Source organism: Convolutriloba macropyga, chromosome 5 (assembly GCF_964194025.1).
Source record: "Convolutriloba macropyga chromosome 5, txConMacr16.3, whole genome shotgun sequence".
NCBI lineage: Eukaryota > Metazoa > Xenacoelomorpha > Acoela > Convolutidae > Convolutriloba > Convolutriloba macropyga.
The window spans coordinates 70,351,303-70,368,980 of record NC_134472.1 but is presented as its reverse complement, the minus strand read 5'-3'; the positions used below and the strand labels follow the sequence as shown (position 1 = coordinate 70,368,980).

At 36.9% G+C, this 17,678-nt stretch overlaps 1 protein-coding gene across 1 annotated transcript in view; it reads right to left on the bottom strand.

The window, feature by feature from the left end:
* Positions 1-11,518: 11,518 nt before the first annotated feature.
* Positions 11,519-17,678, bottom strand: part of LOC142339604 (histone chaperone asf1b-B-like) — a 59,013-nt gene continuing 52,853 nt past the window's right edge. Inside the window, exons 4-5 of the mRNA XM_075389755.1 lie at positions 17,480-17,656; positions 11,519-12,115 (exon numbers count right to left, since the gene is read on the bottom strand). Of these exons, the coding sequence (XP_075245870.1) occupies positions 11,783-12,115; positions 17,480-17,656 (510 nt within the window). The 3' untranslated portion in view covers positions 11,519-11,782. The remainder of the gene's footprint in view (positions 12,116-17,479; positions 17,657-17,678) is intronic.

The following is a 17,678-nucleotide window of genomic DNA, read 5'->3' as shown; positions in this document are numbered from 1 at the left end:
GCGGTGTTTCATCTTTTTATCACCCTTGATTTTCCGAGTGAATTGTTTAATATGGCTTTGGATGTGTTCCTCCACCAATTTCTCGCCTATTCGTGGTCGCAGTCGATCTGCATAGACTTTCAATAGAGTCTATTTTTCTTGCAAGATTCCAAATTTTGCTATGTCACTATTTCTTACAGTGACGATGGGTTTCCCAGGCTCTTTTATTGTCGATGTTGTGGGGCTCACTTTCAAAATATGAGAGCCTGGAGCAAGAACCTCGTATAAGCCCTCTAAGTTTTTCTTTGAGCGCCGCTTGTCGTGTTTCTTTTGGCCAATTTGAGCTGAACAGCTCGTTCTTTGAGTGGAATTGGCCGGCATGCACCTGACCGAAGAAAGCGACACTCGCCGTCCGTGCTCTCTCTTTCTCTTTCATGAGCCTCCCGCGTAGCCCGAGTCATTCCAGATTCTATCTCTATGTAGCTCCTGTAACCATTTATCAACTTCTCGTCCGGTAGAATTTCCTCCGGCGTGACTGTGTCTTCGTCTAAATAGTTGTTCACAATATTTTCATATGAGAGATTAGATAACTTAAGCTTAGTGGAAATTACGCTCAGCGGGGTATTAGGTTTTTGGCCAAAATGTGCTTCGAAGGGAGAGATCTTTGTTGTTTTGTGCTTACATATCCGGAATTGATGAATGATAATTACATTAATGCATACTTTACATGAAATGCGTTATTAGCCAATTTTTCTTCTTTAATACAAGCAAGTCTACTCTTAATCGTTTGAATGAGTCGTCCTACCAAGCCAATAGCACAATGATCATTTACTGGAGCTTCATTGCCAACCAAACATTTAGCTTGATCCAGACGAATAGATCGGGAAATTCCATGATTTTCAATTCACATGTCCAAAAACTTCAAAACATTTGGTCCATTAGCTTTGTCATAAATACATGCAGTGGGGTATTTAGAAAAACGATCAAAAGCTGCTAAGAAATATACCTCGTTACCCGTTTCATCAACAATTGGACCTCCAAAATGAATTTAAATTTCTTGATTTGGTTCAACACACAGTACATGGGGTCGACATTGTTTAGCAGGATTTATAGACTTAAGGTTCTAACCGATTACTGCGCAAGGTATGCACTCCGTCGCTTTAACTATGAGTTCGCGATTAATGTATGGCCACCAGCAGTACGTGGCCATGCAAATCATTCCCCCGGTACCTGCGTGGCTTGCGTGGATGTCATCATTTAGCGCTTCTCGGAAGATGTTTGGTATAGCGACCTTCTCATCAACACACACGCTGCCGGAACGGACGTGGAGGTCTCTCCAATATGAGCGAATGTACGGGTTGAGTTCTTTTAGGCGGCTTTCGTTGTTTGTGAGTATACAATCACGTACCTCTTTTAAAACAGCGTCTTTTTGCTAGTTAAGGAAGCAATTAGAGACTTAATGAAATTTTTATTCACAATATGATCGAATGTTGGGATCTGTGGGCTAGGTGTTAGGGGGTACTGACGTTAGATGGGGCTGGGGATGGTGTTGTGATTCGGGTAGAATTTGCGGCGCGAGTATCACGGGGAGTATTAGAGCGTTGATTTGCGGCTCGAGATGTAGTTGGAGGCGTAGAGGGTTGAATCGCAGTGCGCGAGGAGTCAGTAAAGCGAACTCTTGTGATGCGTTCTTTAGAAGGCATGCTGTATTAATTTTGTTAATATAGTTAATGCCTAAAGTGCGTTTGAATTGAGGAGAATTATTTGATAAAAGAGTAGGCAACTGATTTCCAAGATGATTTGAGGCAAAAAGCACTCGTTCTTTTTCTGGGTGGTTACTTTAAGAAATATTTGTGGAATGTCTCCTAATTGACGAGAAAACTAGACTTAGTAAATTGAGTTTCGCGCGTTGCAAGAGATAATTCATTCCGATTTTGGAAGGATTGCTTACAATGAGTTGGATTTTGCTTAGCGAGTGAAGTGTTTATTGCTATTTGCGACGCGGGATATGCATATTTTAAATTGATTTTACCGCTAGTTTTTGCAATCTAATTTTGTGGCGCGGGTGATAAGTGAGAATCATGCTTAAATACGGGGGTAGCGTGTGTGCTAATTAAATTTATCGGATTTAGGTGTGATTTGATGTGCGGTATCATGTGCTTGTATTAATTTGTTTAAATGAACAGCAGATTCAGTAAGTTTTAAATTGAGTGAATTAACTGATGCAGAGATAAGTTTTGATTTTTCCACAATAAATTCTTCATGTTAGGCAAATTTTTTCAGCTTTCTGATTTGGATGCCGGAAAATGTAATCCACTAGTCCCATTTTCGCCCCAGAAAAATGTTTATTATCAAATTGAAATGGGAGTAGCCTATCGATCCAACGGGTTAAATGACTGTTGTATGATTTATTGGATCGACTTTCTTTCAATATAGAAAGAAGAGCTCTGTGATCTGTAATTACTGTAAAATCTTTGCTATACAGATAATATTTAAAATATTCAATAGACCAAACTACCCCAAGAAGTTCGAGTTCATTGACACCAGAACGTTCTTCACATGAGTTTCAGAATTGGGATGTAAAAACAATTGGTTGCCCCCCCCATCAACTGTTAATTGTTCAAGCGCTGCCCCGAGACCGAAGCGGGAGGCGTCACATTTTACGCGCATCTCGAGTTGCGGGTTATAGTAGCTATTTTCGTGGCATTCGCGATGCGGTTCTTTATTTCAATAAAACAGTTTTCATGCACCTCAGTCCAGATAAATTTTGATGACTTTCTCAACAAAGGCCGGAGTGGATAGCTAAATTGAGCTAAATTTGGTATAAATTTACTGATGTAGTGTACTTAACCCAGAAAAGAACCAAGTTTCTTTAGAGTCTTTGGAGCCTCAAGAGTCCCAAATATAGCTGAGGTCTTGCTCTCGATAGGCGAGATAACTGATTGTGAAATGTGGTAACCGAGCAAATCAATTTCTAGTTTAGAGAAATGACATTTTGGAAGGTTGATCCTAAGATTTTCGTCATCTAAACGTTTAAGACAATTCAAAACGTACTGTTTATAATCTTCCTCCGGTCTTTTACTTACAATCAGAATATCGTCGAGAAAACAATAGGTATTTTTTAAACGAATGAGAGTATAATACATAGCTTTTTGAAATTCTGTCGGCTAATCTGTTAGGCCATAAAATCCTGTTTTAAATCTGTACGTGCCTGTAAGGTCTCCGCTTATTACATTGAAATTACATTGATTTGCTGTGTTAGGATCTAGATTTAATTGGCTATACGCGTACTTCAAATGCAATGTAGAAAAATATGTTGTGTTCTGCGGTGCGGGAGCACTGATTTGTTGAGAAATAGATTTAATAAGCGTATCAATATTAGGCATCTGATATTTGTTTTTATGGATAGCTTTTTTTAATATTTTGGAATCCAGTGCAAGTTAAATTGTCTGATCTTTCTTTACGGTGACTACAATGGGAGATATAAAATACTTGTCAGGACAACTAGAGAGTTTTATTATGTGTTTTTCGTCTAATAATATTTTGAGTGCTTTATTGACCTTATCTTGAAGATTAATAGGTATGCGTCTACCCTTATGGTGTATAGGTTGAAAATATTTGTGAAAGTTAGATTTAGCCACATGATTTATTGATCTTCCCATGCGCGAGATCAGATTAGGAAATTTTTTTACAATATTTTCTTTGAATTCTGACAATGAAGAAAGGTTCTTGCATTGATTACCTTTGTTGCTTTTGTATTGATTTTTTTAGACCGTCCGCAACATCGGTGAATGATTCCGAGTTTGATGTCCATCCGTTGCTTGTAATGGGGGTCTGTATTTTACCTTCAATATGAATTGGTCCGTTTGAGAATGTTCTAAGTTGTGCACTGACTTTCTTGTGAATCCAGACAGCATATGAACTGCTCTTCACTACTTGCGACGCGAATGATCGATTGAGAATACTGCAGGCGCTCCCGGAGTCCACAAGAAGAGTAGTTGAAATGTTACCGATTTTGATGGGCATATTGAGAGGTTCGATCTTTGCTACGTCATTCTCGCTTAGTGCAACCATATTATCTTCCCCACTACTGTAGTCAGATTCGTAGAGTTTGGTCGACTGAAGAAAATTTACTGAATCTTCCGGGTGCCGTTCTTCATCCACTGTATTCACGGTTCTCTTCTTGGGGTTTTGAGTTCTTTTGTTTCCTGCAGACTTTAGCGAGTGGTTCATTAACCCGCAGTTATTATATGTTTAGACCTTCGCGATGCATTTATCACGATGATTGGATAGCCAGTTCTTATCACCATTTGAGCAATATAGTGGAGGTCGACTGTTCGGCTTCTGGAAATTGTTCGAGAATGACCAATTTTGATGATCGGGGGTTGTTCGGAAACTGAATTGCATTCACGCCCTCCGGGATGAGTGTCTTGTTATGCTGTTGAATTTGATGCTGGTTTCGCATCTCGAGTTCCATATTGTCGGCCAACTCTAATGCCTGACGCGGCTCTACTGTTTGTTTGAGAAGTTCTTTTTGAATCTCCGGATCAATCAAGTTGGTGATGAAAACATCACGTAACAGGGATTCCTCTATTATTTTTCAAAATCGCAATTTTCGGCTGATTCTTTTTAGCTTGCCATAGAATTGTTTGACAGTTTCACTTCGAAGCTGTTTTGCTATTAGAAAGATGTGGCGATCGAAAGTGGTGTTTCGAGGGCAAATGAATGCGGCTTCCACAATCTTCCAAAATTCTGCGGTGGACAATGTATCGTTCATTATATGCGGGTTTTTGCAGTTCAGAATCCAACGTCCTTCCAACCCGATGCTCAAGTAGACAAGGGAGACTGTTTTTTTTTTATCCGCGAGTGACCATAGCTTGTCTCCACACATTATGCCGATTTCGATTAGACGTTGACACTTGTTTTGCCATTTCATTTTCAGCTGAGCGTTGCGGGCATTTCTTTCTCTTTCCGATTGTGCCGATGAACCCATTATTGTTTCCTCATATATGGGTTCCAACGGGAGATCCACCATCTGAGGTTTTGGTCCAGTAAAGTGTCGAGGATTATATTATCCTTTGCGAGCAGTGCCAATTTGTATTGCACTTTCCATTTTTCCCCAACGAAGAGGGGGATCGGGTGCCGGCTTGTCCCAAAAAGCGTCTATCCTGAGCGGTGTAAGCTTGTTTGCTGGCTGCGCCATGTCATACACTATTTGAATTCGACGGTCACTTGCGATGCGCGTGAGCTTACTTTTTTCAAAAGTATGATTCGCGGAGCAAAATCTGAAATTAATTTGCTTTCGCTTACTTGCGGTGCGAGATACAAAGAGAGGAGCAACTGAATTTGAATTAAGAAACTGCAAGTATAAACTCGAGTGCTTGTAAGCAACTGAAGAAGGTGCCATCAGACATGTCTGATCACGAAGCGGGAAATCAAGAAAGGATGAATATGAACAAATTGAGACAACGAATGAACGAACATGAAATGTTGATGAAGGGCAAATAAATTGAACTAAATTAAATACATCATATGTAATTTTACTGCACCAAATAAATAAATGAGATGTAAAAAATCCACGGGTATCACAGTCAATTAAGCGGACAAATCCCAGAAAGGGCATTCAGACAAAAATGACGAAAGTGAATTTAAAACACTCACGTGCACATTTTAAAATGCCGAAACTCTGCAGTGCCAGAAGTTAAAATGCCAGAGGTTGCTACTTAGCCAGAAGTTGAATTTCATTGACTTTCGTCATTTTAAAACGTGCGCGTTTCGTGTTTTAAGCATGGTTAAGTAACTCTGCAGAAGTCACTTCGAAATTCTGACTTAATATCTCGAACCGCTTCGTCGTTCTCGATAAACGCCAGAAGTTCTCACTGACTTGAAGCACAGTCACTTAACCATTACAACATTGTCACTTTAAATTATTTGTGGCAAATCAGCTGGCACATACACTTTGAAAACGGATTTTTATTGTAGAACAAAACTGCGCGCTGTATTTCCAAAAACTTAGGACTTTTCTTACTGGACTCAATTATCTAAGTATTCATTATAGATGATATGCTTTTTCTTACTGGACTTGACTTACTGGACTCATTTATCTAAGTATTGCGTATAGATGATCTGCTTGTTACTTGAACAAAACTGGAATTGAAAGAATAGGTTACAAAATTTTACCGAGGGATAATTTGCTCATCAAAAGAAAAACATCAGCCAAGAATTAAGTACAATAAAAAAGTCGCAATCTTTTCTAGGTTCACAAAATCACTTATTCATATTTAGACCAGACTATGACGTCAAATTCGACCAAGAACGAAAAAATCAACTTAATTCATTTAAACAAAATTAAATAATCAACATTTTAGGGTTTTGCACATTTAGAGCAGCCGTGTGTTTTTCACTTGAACAGCTAACCAAACGTGACTCGAAACCGGAAAGTTTAGCGGGGTGTTTCTTTGGCTCTAATGAGGAGCGTTTTTCGGTGAACGAGTTAGAGTTACTCGTTATTGTTTGACCAAAAGAACAAGCTTAAAATTTTTTTGTGGACAACTGAAAACCGCTTGTTAGGTAGATTGATAGACTATTGCCGTTACGTTTCAAGTGAACGTTTGCCAGGCGCAAAAGAATGTCTCATAGGCTAAAAATTTTGTGATCGACTTCAAAAAGCAAGACAAACATCTTTACATGATGAAAAATTTGTAATTGATAATTCCGAAAGTACAGGAATGTTATCACGAGTAACGCCTAAAAATACAAAGAAAAGAGTACAGTCAATTGTAGCTACACGAATCTCGCCTCGAATTCAAATTTTGGCGGGAATAGCAACACGAAATACATTATGATGCCACTTTATTAATACATTACAAACTGGTATTAGACCTCAATGTTACAAACTGGTATTAGACCTCAATTTCGCTGTTATAGAAAATCAACAATAAAGTTAGGCTCGATCACTAATTTTGAAAGTTTATGAAGCAAGAAGACATTATTTCATACTTTTGTAGCGTCCCACACTTTTTTCTCAAGATTTCACGTTTCATATCACACTAGACTTTGAACTTAATCAGTTTTTCGCTCACTTTTCACATTTGTCTCGAAGAGTTCAACCTTACAAAATGGTATAAAATGAGCAATCCACTGAGCAAACTTCTTGGAAACCTTAAGTAATATTTCTTCAAAATTTTTATTGGAAGCCCAATTTTTTCTCACGAGACAAAGCATACAATTTTCAAAGATAATTAAAGGGGATAATTGAAAACAGGAAACAGTCACAAAATATAACGAGGACTTTTTCGGCAAAGAGGACTTTTTAAGGTCTATAATTCAGTCAATATAAAGCAACATTTTTTAAAAATTGCTCATTTTTTCTAAATACCATAAAGAGTGACAATGAGAGTGACACAAAAGAGCCGGCTGACGACCTCTGCGATCCATTCGCTCCTAGAATAATATCAAGGAGTTCACAAAAAATGATTTGGGTTAAACGATTATTCAATTGTTGGATTGATTCCCTGCACGAGAATTTCAATGTTACTATAATTTTTAATTGAATTCTCTCTTTGAGTTTTGAACAGCGAAATTGGGGTCTAAATAAGTATAGTTCCGGGGAGCCTTCCGCAATTCGAACTCAGCCTTAGCTTTAATTGCCTGAGGCTTCCCAGAACTATACTCTAACATATACTTAACGTCATATACTTAATCACTTAATACAGAAAAATTTCGGCGTGAAATGCCGATTTCGCAAACAAATTTTCTCCTCGCGTGACAACTCATTATCAGCGTTTTCCCTAAAACTCCAAAAGATTAGTAGCTTCATTCTACTTCAAAAAATTTCACTCAATTGGACGAAAAAAGCATTACAACAAATGGTTCACCGAGCATCCTCTCAAACTCAAAACAGCCTCAACTAGAGGCATTTTTATCAAAGCATTGCCATCAAAGAAAGAAGAGTGAGTGCAACCAAAACATAGTTGGAGAAATTTTCTCCCAATCGTTTATTGAGAAACCGAAAACCAAGATCAATTGAAGGTTATAATTGTCGTTAATGCGTAATCGCAGAGGAACATCATTAGGCCTATAGTAGCCTGTTCTCAGTTGTCCTTTCTTCTCTTATTAGCAGCATTGCTCATTTTGGTGACTATTTTTGCGTCTGAAACTTTCACGCGCTACCATCATTGCAGCCAAAATTGGTCAGGCTATGGTCAACCTGAAGCTATGGTTAAGTAAGAGCTCATCCTTACACAGACAGCTTCACGGAGGCAGGGGATTGAACTCTCAATCATTGGCGTGTAAACCACACCTTACCTCTCGGCTACCACGCCCATAGATCCATCCACTCACACTGGAGAGACTTGAGTGTTCCTTCAGTATGCAAGTGAATGGATGAGAAATTCGGCATCCCGAACGAAATTGAAAACACGCTTCTCGAAGACTTACAAGTAACGCATATTGTCATTAGAATATGACCTGGGTATAAAATAAAATACCATAAATTGGTATCTATCGAAAATGAGATTGGTGCAAGGCTATGTGTGCAATATATTTTTTGTTCTAGCAGATACAATGCCTCATTTTATCAGATATGTGAAATCAGTAACAGCAAAATTTTTGTACAAGTTTTATTCAAAGTCAAAAATAGCCTTAGCCAGTAATTTGATTAAATGAGCTTATAGTCGCCTCCACGTGTTTTCTTTAAAAGCAGTTCCAAATTGAAGAACTGAGAACAATAAAAGGTTGGTCAAATTCTTCAAAATGGAAGATGTCTTTAAGGTGGTATTTTGGTATGCATTTTTCAACTTTGGTAGCGATCAAATTTGCTGAAAATTGTTCGATTAAAAAATGGTTAATGAAGTTAGGCTTGAAAACAGGTTATGTGTTGACTGCTTTGTGTCCTAGGAGAATAATTGTAATAAATCCATTCGTTTTTTTTATTTTAATAGAGCTTGGAAAGAAAGGTTTCCGACGAAACTTATTGGCCTATTGGATCAATAACAAACTAAAAATGAAAACAACAATAACAAATTAAACTTTCACGTTTACATGGTTAGATCGTTCCTACTTTTCTAATATTATCTCTCCCAATTAGCAGTAAAAACAACTCAATTGTCTAAAAAATTGTTACGGAAGTTTGAAACCACTGCAAATATTAAGTAAGAGTAATCTCAAAAACGTTGAAGTTCTATAAAAAGTTTTAACTAGCATTAACTGAAAAGTAAAAAGATACCAAACAAAAATGCCAAAAAACTGAAAAAAAAATGTTAACATTTCTGAAGTTCTCATGGCCCTTTTGTTGTCATCTGATCGCGGGGGATAAAAACAGGAAAGGTTCCAGTCATCAAAAATGCCTTTCAAACCACGAGTATCAGCTTCCTTAATCGTTTCTCAGCAGCTTCGTTGAACCTTAAACTTAGCCTGGCAAAGCCCAAAGAACTGTTCAGAAAATTAATACCTTTGGCCTTCACCAGTGTATTCCGTTTCTTCAAGCACCAGGAAATCACTTGCACCAGAAGAATATTCTGGAAAAAACGGCTTAAACGACTTACAAAATTGTTAAAAGACGGCGGTAAGGCTGCCTCAACAAACAGATCGAAGATGCGCACCAAACTATGACCTAAAAACAACATCAGCACTGTATTCATCCAACATACTTTTTAAAAATCAAGCACTGGCAACATTTATAAAAATAATTACAACTGATAAGAAAAAATTGATAAAATAGTACTAGCTTAAAGCAAGATTTTAGTTTATTATAATCTGCTGAGCTGCAACTAGACCGTATTTGGATGTCAATTCAACTTGCGTTAGTGAGCCGAAAATTGTTAATTTTTACCGTTCGCTGGAAGAAATATAAACAAATGTAGCCACAGTTCACTTTTTTCATGAATCAATGGTCAAATCTTTAAAAACGATGCTAAAAATTTGATTCTAGTTGACAATATTATAGTTTACAGCTCATTACAGTAAGCGCTGAGGCAAACACGATTCACCAATTAGGTTCAATTTGCACTTCAAGTTAATTTAAATGATGTACTGCGTAATTTGCTCTTCGTTTCTGTTAATGGACTTTTACGTGTCATTGGGCGTTTGTATTGAATGAACTAAGATAAGCGACTAACGTCGGCGAATGGCTCTCAAATTACTGGGTGGGATGGAGGAGAGAAGTTGTTGGGGGGGGGGGGGGTGAGGGAGGTGGACGAAAAGTCAAAAACGTCAGGCAAAAAACGGTCAAGCGAATAATCGCATTAAAAGAAGACCGCACGACTAATATAGACTGCTACAAAATTCGTTTGAGACCAACAAGCAACTGGGGCCAACAACCATTTCAGAGTTCAGCAATTCAAAAACCGTTTAGTCGTCTGACTTATTTTAAATCCAAAGAATTCTGCAACTGCCTTTCCATTAAAAACATACCCGGCAGATTGCCGGAAAAAAGCCGCCGTTGATTCCCAAAACCAAGATTGGGATTGAAAGAAAAGAAACATCTAATGAAAAAATTGACTTTCGTGCAAACATTTTTGAAGTGCGAACTTTTTTGATGGCATTTTGGAGCTGAACCTACTCCTGTTTCGCAGCGAGAAAACACAAGGGCTAGTATCAATACCAATAAGGATTAGAGATGTTAACTAAGAACAAAGTTCGAGTAACGGGCATCCACCAAAGTTGGGATTTGTAAGTTTATCCCGTTTCTATTTCTGATTTCATTGTTCGATACTGACTCTGTTCATTTTGAATTTCTTTGCTGAGCAACTGCTGTATAAAAACACTTGTGAAACACGCCTAGAGAAGTCAAAAAATTGCACGCAAAAAGTTGAACAAGCTGTGAACTAAACTAAAGCGAAAAAATTTCATTCGACGGAGTAAAAAACATAGCAGGACAAGTCCTGGGGTACAATTCAAAGAATTTTCATTGATTAAACAAAAAACTAGACCTAGAACGGACTATGAGTGAATCGGAAAACCATTTCGAAAAGATTCAGATAAAAAAACTAAAAAAAAATCGATGCCAAAATGCCGCATGTGAACGAAAACCACTAGCGAGAAATGGCAATTTGGTTCAAACAAAAAACTAGAGCTAGAATGAATTATGAATGGATTGGGAAAACCATTTAGATAAAAATCCAATCCCAAAAATTGAAAAAACAGTAAAAAATCAAAGTGAAATTGCCGCATGTGAAAAAACCACTAGCGAGAAAACGAATTTTTGTTCAAACTCCGTTTTCTCACTCTACTTAAAAATTAGAGCAAAAAAATTCACGCCGCAAAACAACTCGCTTTTTCGCTCCACTTCCTGTTAACGGCGTGACCAAAATCACTACTCCAATTTGACTTCAAAAACGATGAAAATGTACGAACAGATCTTTAAAAGACAGCGCCCCAATACAATTCAAATTCTTTGAATTGTAAAAGAAATAGGAGCGCTATAATAGCCGGCTGAGAAGCTGAGGCGGCTATTAAACAGACAAATATATTGATATCCTTAAACTTGGCACCTTGGTTTTCGTCGTTTCTTATGAACTATCCCAGTTCAAAAATCGTGTAACACTCCAAAATTCAAATTCAATTAAAAGGACAAAAAGCTTTTAAAATTAGTGATGAAATAAGAAATTATCACTATTAATTCAGTCAATTTAAGCATATTACAAAGCAACATCTAATGCAAATCAACAAAACTGAACTGAAACACCCAACAATCACTACATCACAACAAAGTCAAGTTAATTGCTACTCAAAAGTTACTTAGAAAGTAGCTACTTTCACAATTTGAGTTACCCTCCCGTAAATGTTCTTAAAAAACTGTTTTTTACGCAACTTCTGCCGCTTGAGCATTTGTTTCCATTAATTCCACAGCTTCGCTTTCCTCATTTGGGGTTTTCTCAGAATTTTCCACAACTTTCCCAGTGGGATTCGTACTGTGCTGTTGGTCACATGTAGTTTGCTGGGAAACAGCATTAATGGGTTGTTGCAATTTATTTTCTTTATTTTGGATTTCGAAATCAGTTTCTAGACTCTTCTGCGCCTCTGCGTCGTTGGGTGCTAGTCCATTTGCGGCCGCTTCCGCAGTTACTTCCGAATCTCCCCAGTCAATGGCGAATCGGGTGACCCGAGCATTGGTCGATAGGACATTTCTCTCCAGCTTAAATATTACCAGCAGTCAAAACAAAAAAAACTAAATCAAAAATAGACAGTTGTTCAAAATAATCAGCTCTTTAATTTATTATATAGGCTTTAAATGAGTGCAATCGGAAGTTTCTGATATAAAACAGAAACCTTTTTTATCAGGAACAAAAGCAGCACAAAAAAAAAACAAAAATCAGTCATCCACACGATCTCTGAGCAATTCGTCCAAGAAAATAAGCATATACATAGCCAAAATAACGCAGTTAAGATTACAGAACTTATATAGCCGGATCAATGTACAAAATCGCTTCAAAGATACTGCTGATATTGAAAACGGACTTAACAGATTGAGCAATGAAAAAGGACATAACCATTACCAGGAACAAAAAAAAACAAAAAATGAGTCTAATACCCCAATAATCGAAACGAGTACCAAAAAATAATCGATAAACTCAAACTCTTTCATAAAATTATGCGAAGCGGGCTCAGCTTTTAGAAAACATAGCTGGCAGATAGCCAGAAAATAGCTGTGATAGCTTCATAGACCTGTTGTCCCAAATCAAAACTTGAAATAAAGAGAACTTCTAGATTTCTACCCAAAATGTTGTGATATCTGAAATTGAATTAAACTTATGTACTGTAAAGCTGCTCTCAAATAACAATCAAACTGATTAGATATCATCGATTGACTCAAGTCCTCAGAGCAAAAATTAATTATAGTCACTTTGAAAGTCACACGTTGTTGCTCAAATAGTTCAGGCGTTGCTCGTAACGTTTGACGTTGGGGGTAAAGTATGGCGCATGGTGGCAACAAAAATCTTGATGCCATAAAAAACCTGACATACAATTCAAAAAATTTTCATTTACAAAACAAAAAAAAACATAGAAGATCGTTAGATGCAAACGCACAAAGACCATTTGAAAAAAAAACCATAAAAAACAAAAAAAACTACTAGAGATAAAGCGAATTTCTGTTCAAACACCGTTTTCACACTCTAAAATTAGCGTGAAAACATTTCACGCCACAAACTACTGGCATTTTAGCTCCACTTCCTGTTTTGACGTGACCATCAATCATCGTCACTTCGACGATCTTTTTACTTTGACCATAAAAACCATGAAAATGTGCAAACAGATGTTAAAACATATTGCCAGAAAATAGCCGCAATAGCTTTGTAGATCTGCAGTCTCGAAAACCATAATAAAAGAAACATACAATAAAGATAACTTTTCATTAAATATTGATATGTTATAATTTGATCGAAAATCTATTTAACTTATTGATGCTTCTAACAGTTGCTCTCAAATAACATTCAAATAGAGTTACACATGCTCACTTTAGCTTATCTTTTGAATTAAAGTAATGTCAGTTTCAGAGTGAGGAAGTTATTTTTGAGAGTGAGGTATGTATACTTGTGACCAAAAACTTATTAACGCAAATGAAGAAAACTCGCTCTAAAAAGATTGAAAAATGACATCGAAGCAAGCAATTCAGTCAAATTGCATGTCCGAATGAATAAAAAGCAACGCAATTCAGTCAAATTGCATGTCCGAATGAATAAAAAGCAGATTTCACGCGATTGTGACGTCATATGGTTGTAACAAAAATCCTGACGACGAAATAAAAAACAGCAGGACAAGTCCTGAATTACAATCCTAAGAATTGATTTAAGTTTGAACTCACAATTAATTACGCCGCGTTAGAATTCCAATGAGAATAATTAGTTTTGACGCCAAATAGATTAAGCAATTAGACCACAAGAACAGCAAAAACGACCAAGACTAAAAGAAACCAACTTTTAATTTTTGAAAAGACATGGTCAAAACCAAAAAAATTTCCTCTACGAACTCAAGCCGCTAACAATATTCCCTTGTTTCTCTTTAGGAACCGATGAAACCTGTCATTAATGGGGTTAAGTGATAAGACAGCAATAAATACTTGCGAAACTCTAATAGTTCTCAAATTCACTAATAGTTTTCAAAAACGGACAGCGTTCAAGTCAAAAAAAGCAATATCTATGAACTGAAATGATTATTTGCATTAATTAAAACTTTCTGAGAAACTAATGAAACCTGTCATTATTCAGACTAAGATTTTAAAAAAAACTCGCAAACAAACACGCTCTGTAAAATTTATTGAAAACAATTAGCGTCTAAGTCATGGAAAGCAGCTTTGAACAAAAATGATTAAGTCGACTAAAAACCCTATTAGCAAGCTATGAGTCCTCTCCTTAATAAGAATAAACGATAAGACAAAATATACAAAAATAACCAAAACTCAAAAACTTGATCTTTTCCGTTTGTGCCCCCCAGCTTAGTGGGTGCACATAATTTGCACAACCAGACACACGTGCCATGTCTTTACACGAACAAACGTGCTCTGTAACTGGGGCCTGCATAACGTACTGGGGGAGCAAAAGGAAAAGATCCCAAAAACTACCACAAAATTTTTGAGAAAAGTAGTGTCAAAGACATTAAAACTATTAAGCTAATAACTGCAACCGGTAATAAGATTCGTTAGCGCCTCATTATCAACCAATCACATCTGTCATTGATGATAACTAAGTGATAAGACAACGGGAACAATTTTAAGGGGGCAAAATCAAATATTAATTAATATTTTACGACAAAAAATTGACTTACCATTGATGAATTCAAGTAATTGAAAACAGGCGCAATCAGAGCAAATTTGTATCATATTAAAAGCACTCAAGCAAAAGAAACACTGACACAGAAGTCAAATATACTCATGAAAAAAAATCTCTCAAAAAACAAAAATTTGCTCAAACAAAAAATTGACAATCCACCTTACAGGTAGTTTGAAAATCACGCCTCAGACTTACTCTCATTTTCGCTTTCTTTACTACTTGCGCGTGACTAAAATCAAAAAAATCCGCGTGACTAAAATTTGACTTCTCAATGACATGAAAAAGCCGAAAAAAAGTGTGAACAGATCTTAAGACAGCACACCAATACAATCCAAACACTTTGTATTGTTAAAAACCAAGAGAAGGCCAATTATAGCCCCAGCTATCGCCCAGCGGCTGTTAATGAGAGGACAGCGCCCACTGCAATTCAAAATCTGAAAAAAGAGAAACTCATACAAATTCCACACAGAGAAAGCCTATAGGAGCTCCAATCAGCTATTGAAAAAATCGTCAATTGTAGTAACCAAAAGCACACACAATATTTATCATGAAGATGTCATATAGGCGAAGGGAGCAAATCGTAATAGTAAAAACAAAATTAAACCAATCACAACACGTTAAGTTAGTTGTAGAATTTTGCGATTTTAATAGGACAATCCTTTATCCGTAAATCCTAAAATTTGCTTAATAAAGGCCTAATAAGGAGTAGTTCCGGTGAAGCGTTAACTTGAAGAACATTAACGTTCCGACAGAATATCGCAACGGATCAAAACTTGAGGCAACTCCAGTCAAATTCAAAACTGGTCAGACACAAAAAAAACTTAACCGACTCACGTCGGGCGAATTGCTCTCAAACGACCGGTGAAAGGTTGGCTTCGTCAGTAGCTAGCCACAGTTTAGTGAGGCTAGCTTTAGCCTGATTCACCTCTGCAGCATTTAGTTTTCTAGCCTTGTAGTAATAAATAAATCAAATAAAAAACTGATAAAAATTTGCAAAATATTGCAGAATTTAAAAGGAAAGCTTCCAGATTTCCAGAAAAAGTTCAAAGTTTTTGTCTCTGGAGCTATGTCAGTTCACCCATCTGCAAGACTTGAAAAGCTTCGAGGACCGGTAATGATCGTTAAGGACAAAAATATTCAAAAATTTTGAAAACAATAGCAAATTTTAACAAAATATTGCAAAAATTCGCGATATTAAAATCTTCAAAAACATTTCATTGTCTTAAGAGACTATCCAGTATCCATATTTTAAGCTTTAAATGGTTTCACTGGCTCATAAAGATCCATAAATTTAGAACATGATAACAATTTAAAATATTAATTTTAAACTATTAAAATATTGATAAGCATTCTGTTAACTAACTCTATGAACTATGCGACAGCTTATCATCAAACCTTGTAGGAGGTCCTTAAAACCCTGGTGACGGGAAATGATAAAATATTTTGAAAAAATCCCAGTACATCTAGAAGCTGTGCAGTAACCTATAATCAAACCCTAGAGGAGGTTATGTGGCTTTTGAGGATGGGGAAACCAAAAAACCGACAAAAATTTTAGCGATGAAAAAATGCAAGTTTTATTGCTAAAATTTGTCATATTAAAAAATTAAAGCTACTCCCAGGCAATTAATTTTTCTTCAGGAACTTATTATCAAACCCTCAACGACGTTTTCTGGCCCCTGCGTTTGGAAAGACGTGAATAATAGAAAAAAAAGTGTCAAAAAATTGAAAAAATATGCACGTCAACATCTAAGAACCGCCCTTCACAACATAAGTATAACCCCTGCAAAACAGTTTGAGCTGAAACAGAGCTGAAAGGCTATAAGAGCACTTAATACCCGCTGGGCGCTGCCTGTTATCTCGTTTTTGAGGACGAAAATTCAAAAGCGTCAGACGAAAAAATCGGTCAGGCAAAAAATTGCGTAAAAAAGACCGACAGGACTAATATAATTGCTACAAACTTCTTTTGAGAGCAATTAAACAGCAAAAATGCGTATTTAAGCATAAACCGACTAACGTCGGACAAATGGCTCTCGAACAACTGTCGACGAAAACCAATTTTGAAGGGGCATAGGCTAGAGAAACTTTCAAGGCGCAAAAACTTTTGACTGTTGACGACTCCGAATTAGCAACCACTCGGATGACAGTCGCGGACATTAACTTAACGCTACACGGACTATAAACAGTGATCGCTTAAAGCAGAATGCGCGCAATTCAAATCACTCAAAAAAAATCAAGAAGTCAAGCGTGAAAAAGTCACTCACGAAGTGAAATCGAAAGAACGTTCTAGAAAGCGAAAGCGGTCGAGCAAATAATTTGCATAAAACAAGTTTACACGACACACACGTTTACAATTCAAACTTCGTTCGAGAGCAATTAAATACAAAAAGAAACAGCAAAAACAAATGAATGCACTACCGCCCAGCAAATCAGACGAATTAAAAAATTCACAAGATTCTGAAAATAAAATTGCTCTGTGACGTAATGTGTGGCTGTAGGGGGTTAGAAATACAAAAATGGGTAGTAGAATTTTTTGCAAGAGTAGTTACAAAAATCCAAAGATAAGTCAAGGTTCTAACAAATTGATGAGCAGCATTTAATCACACCAACAAGCTAGCCTAAACGATTGCCCTGATCAGTATTATCAGTTATAGAAGATGAATTTTGTAATCTTCCAAAAATTCATTCGATGTTATCTTAGTGTTCGATTTCGTTAACACAAAATAATTTTGCACCAATTCGTATTTTGGCTTCTCTGGTGGGTTCTCCAGCATCTCTGGGTCTGAGTAGGAGTTGGAGACGTAGTATCCCACTCTGATGAACTCCTTCTCCCTGTAGGAGCACGTGATCAACACTATAGTCACTCCAACTACGTCATGGTCTGGGATGCGAGAGGGATCGGGGCCAGGCACCTGAACAAACAAACACACGTTT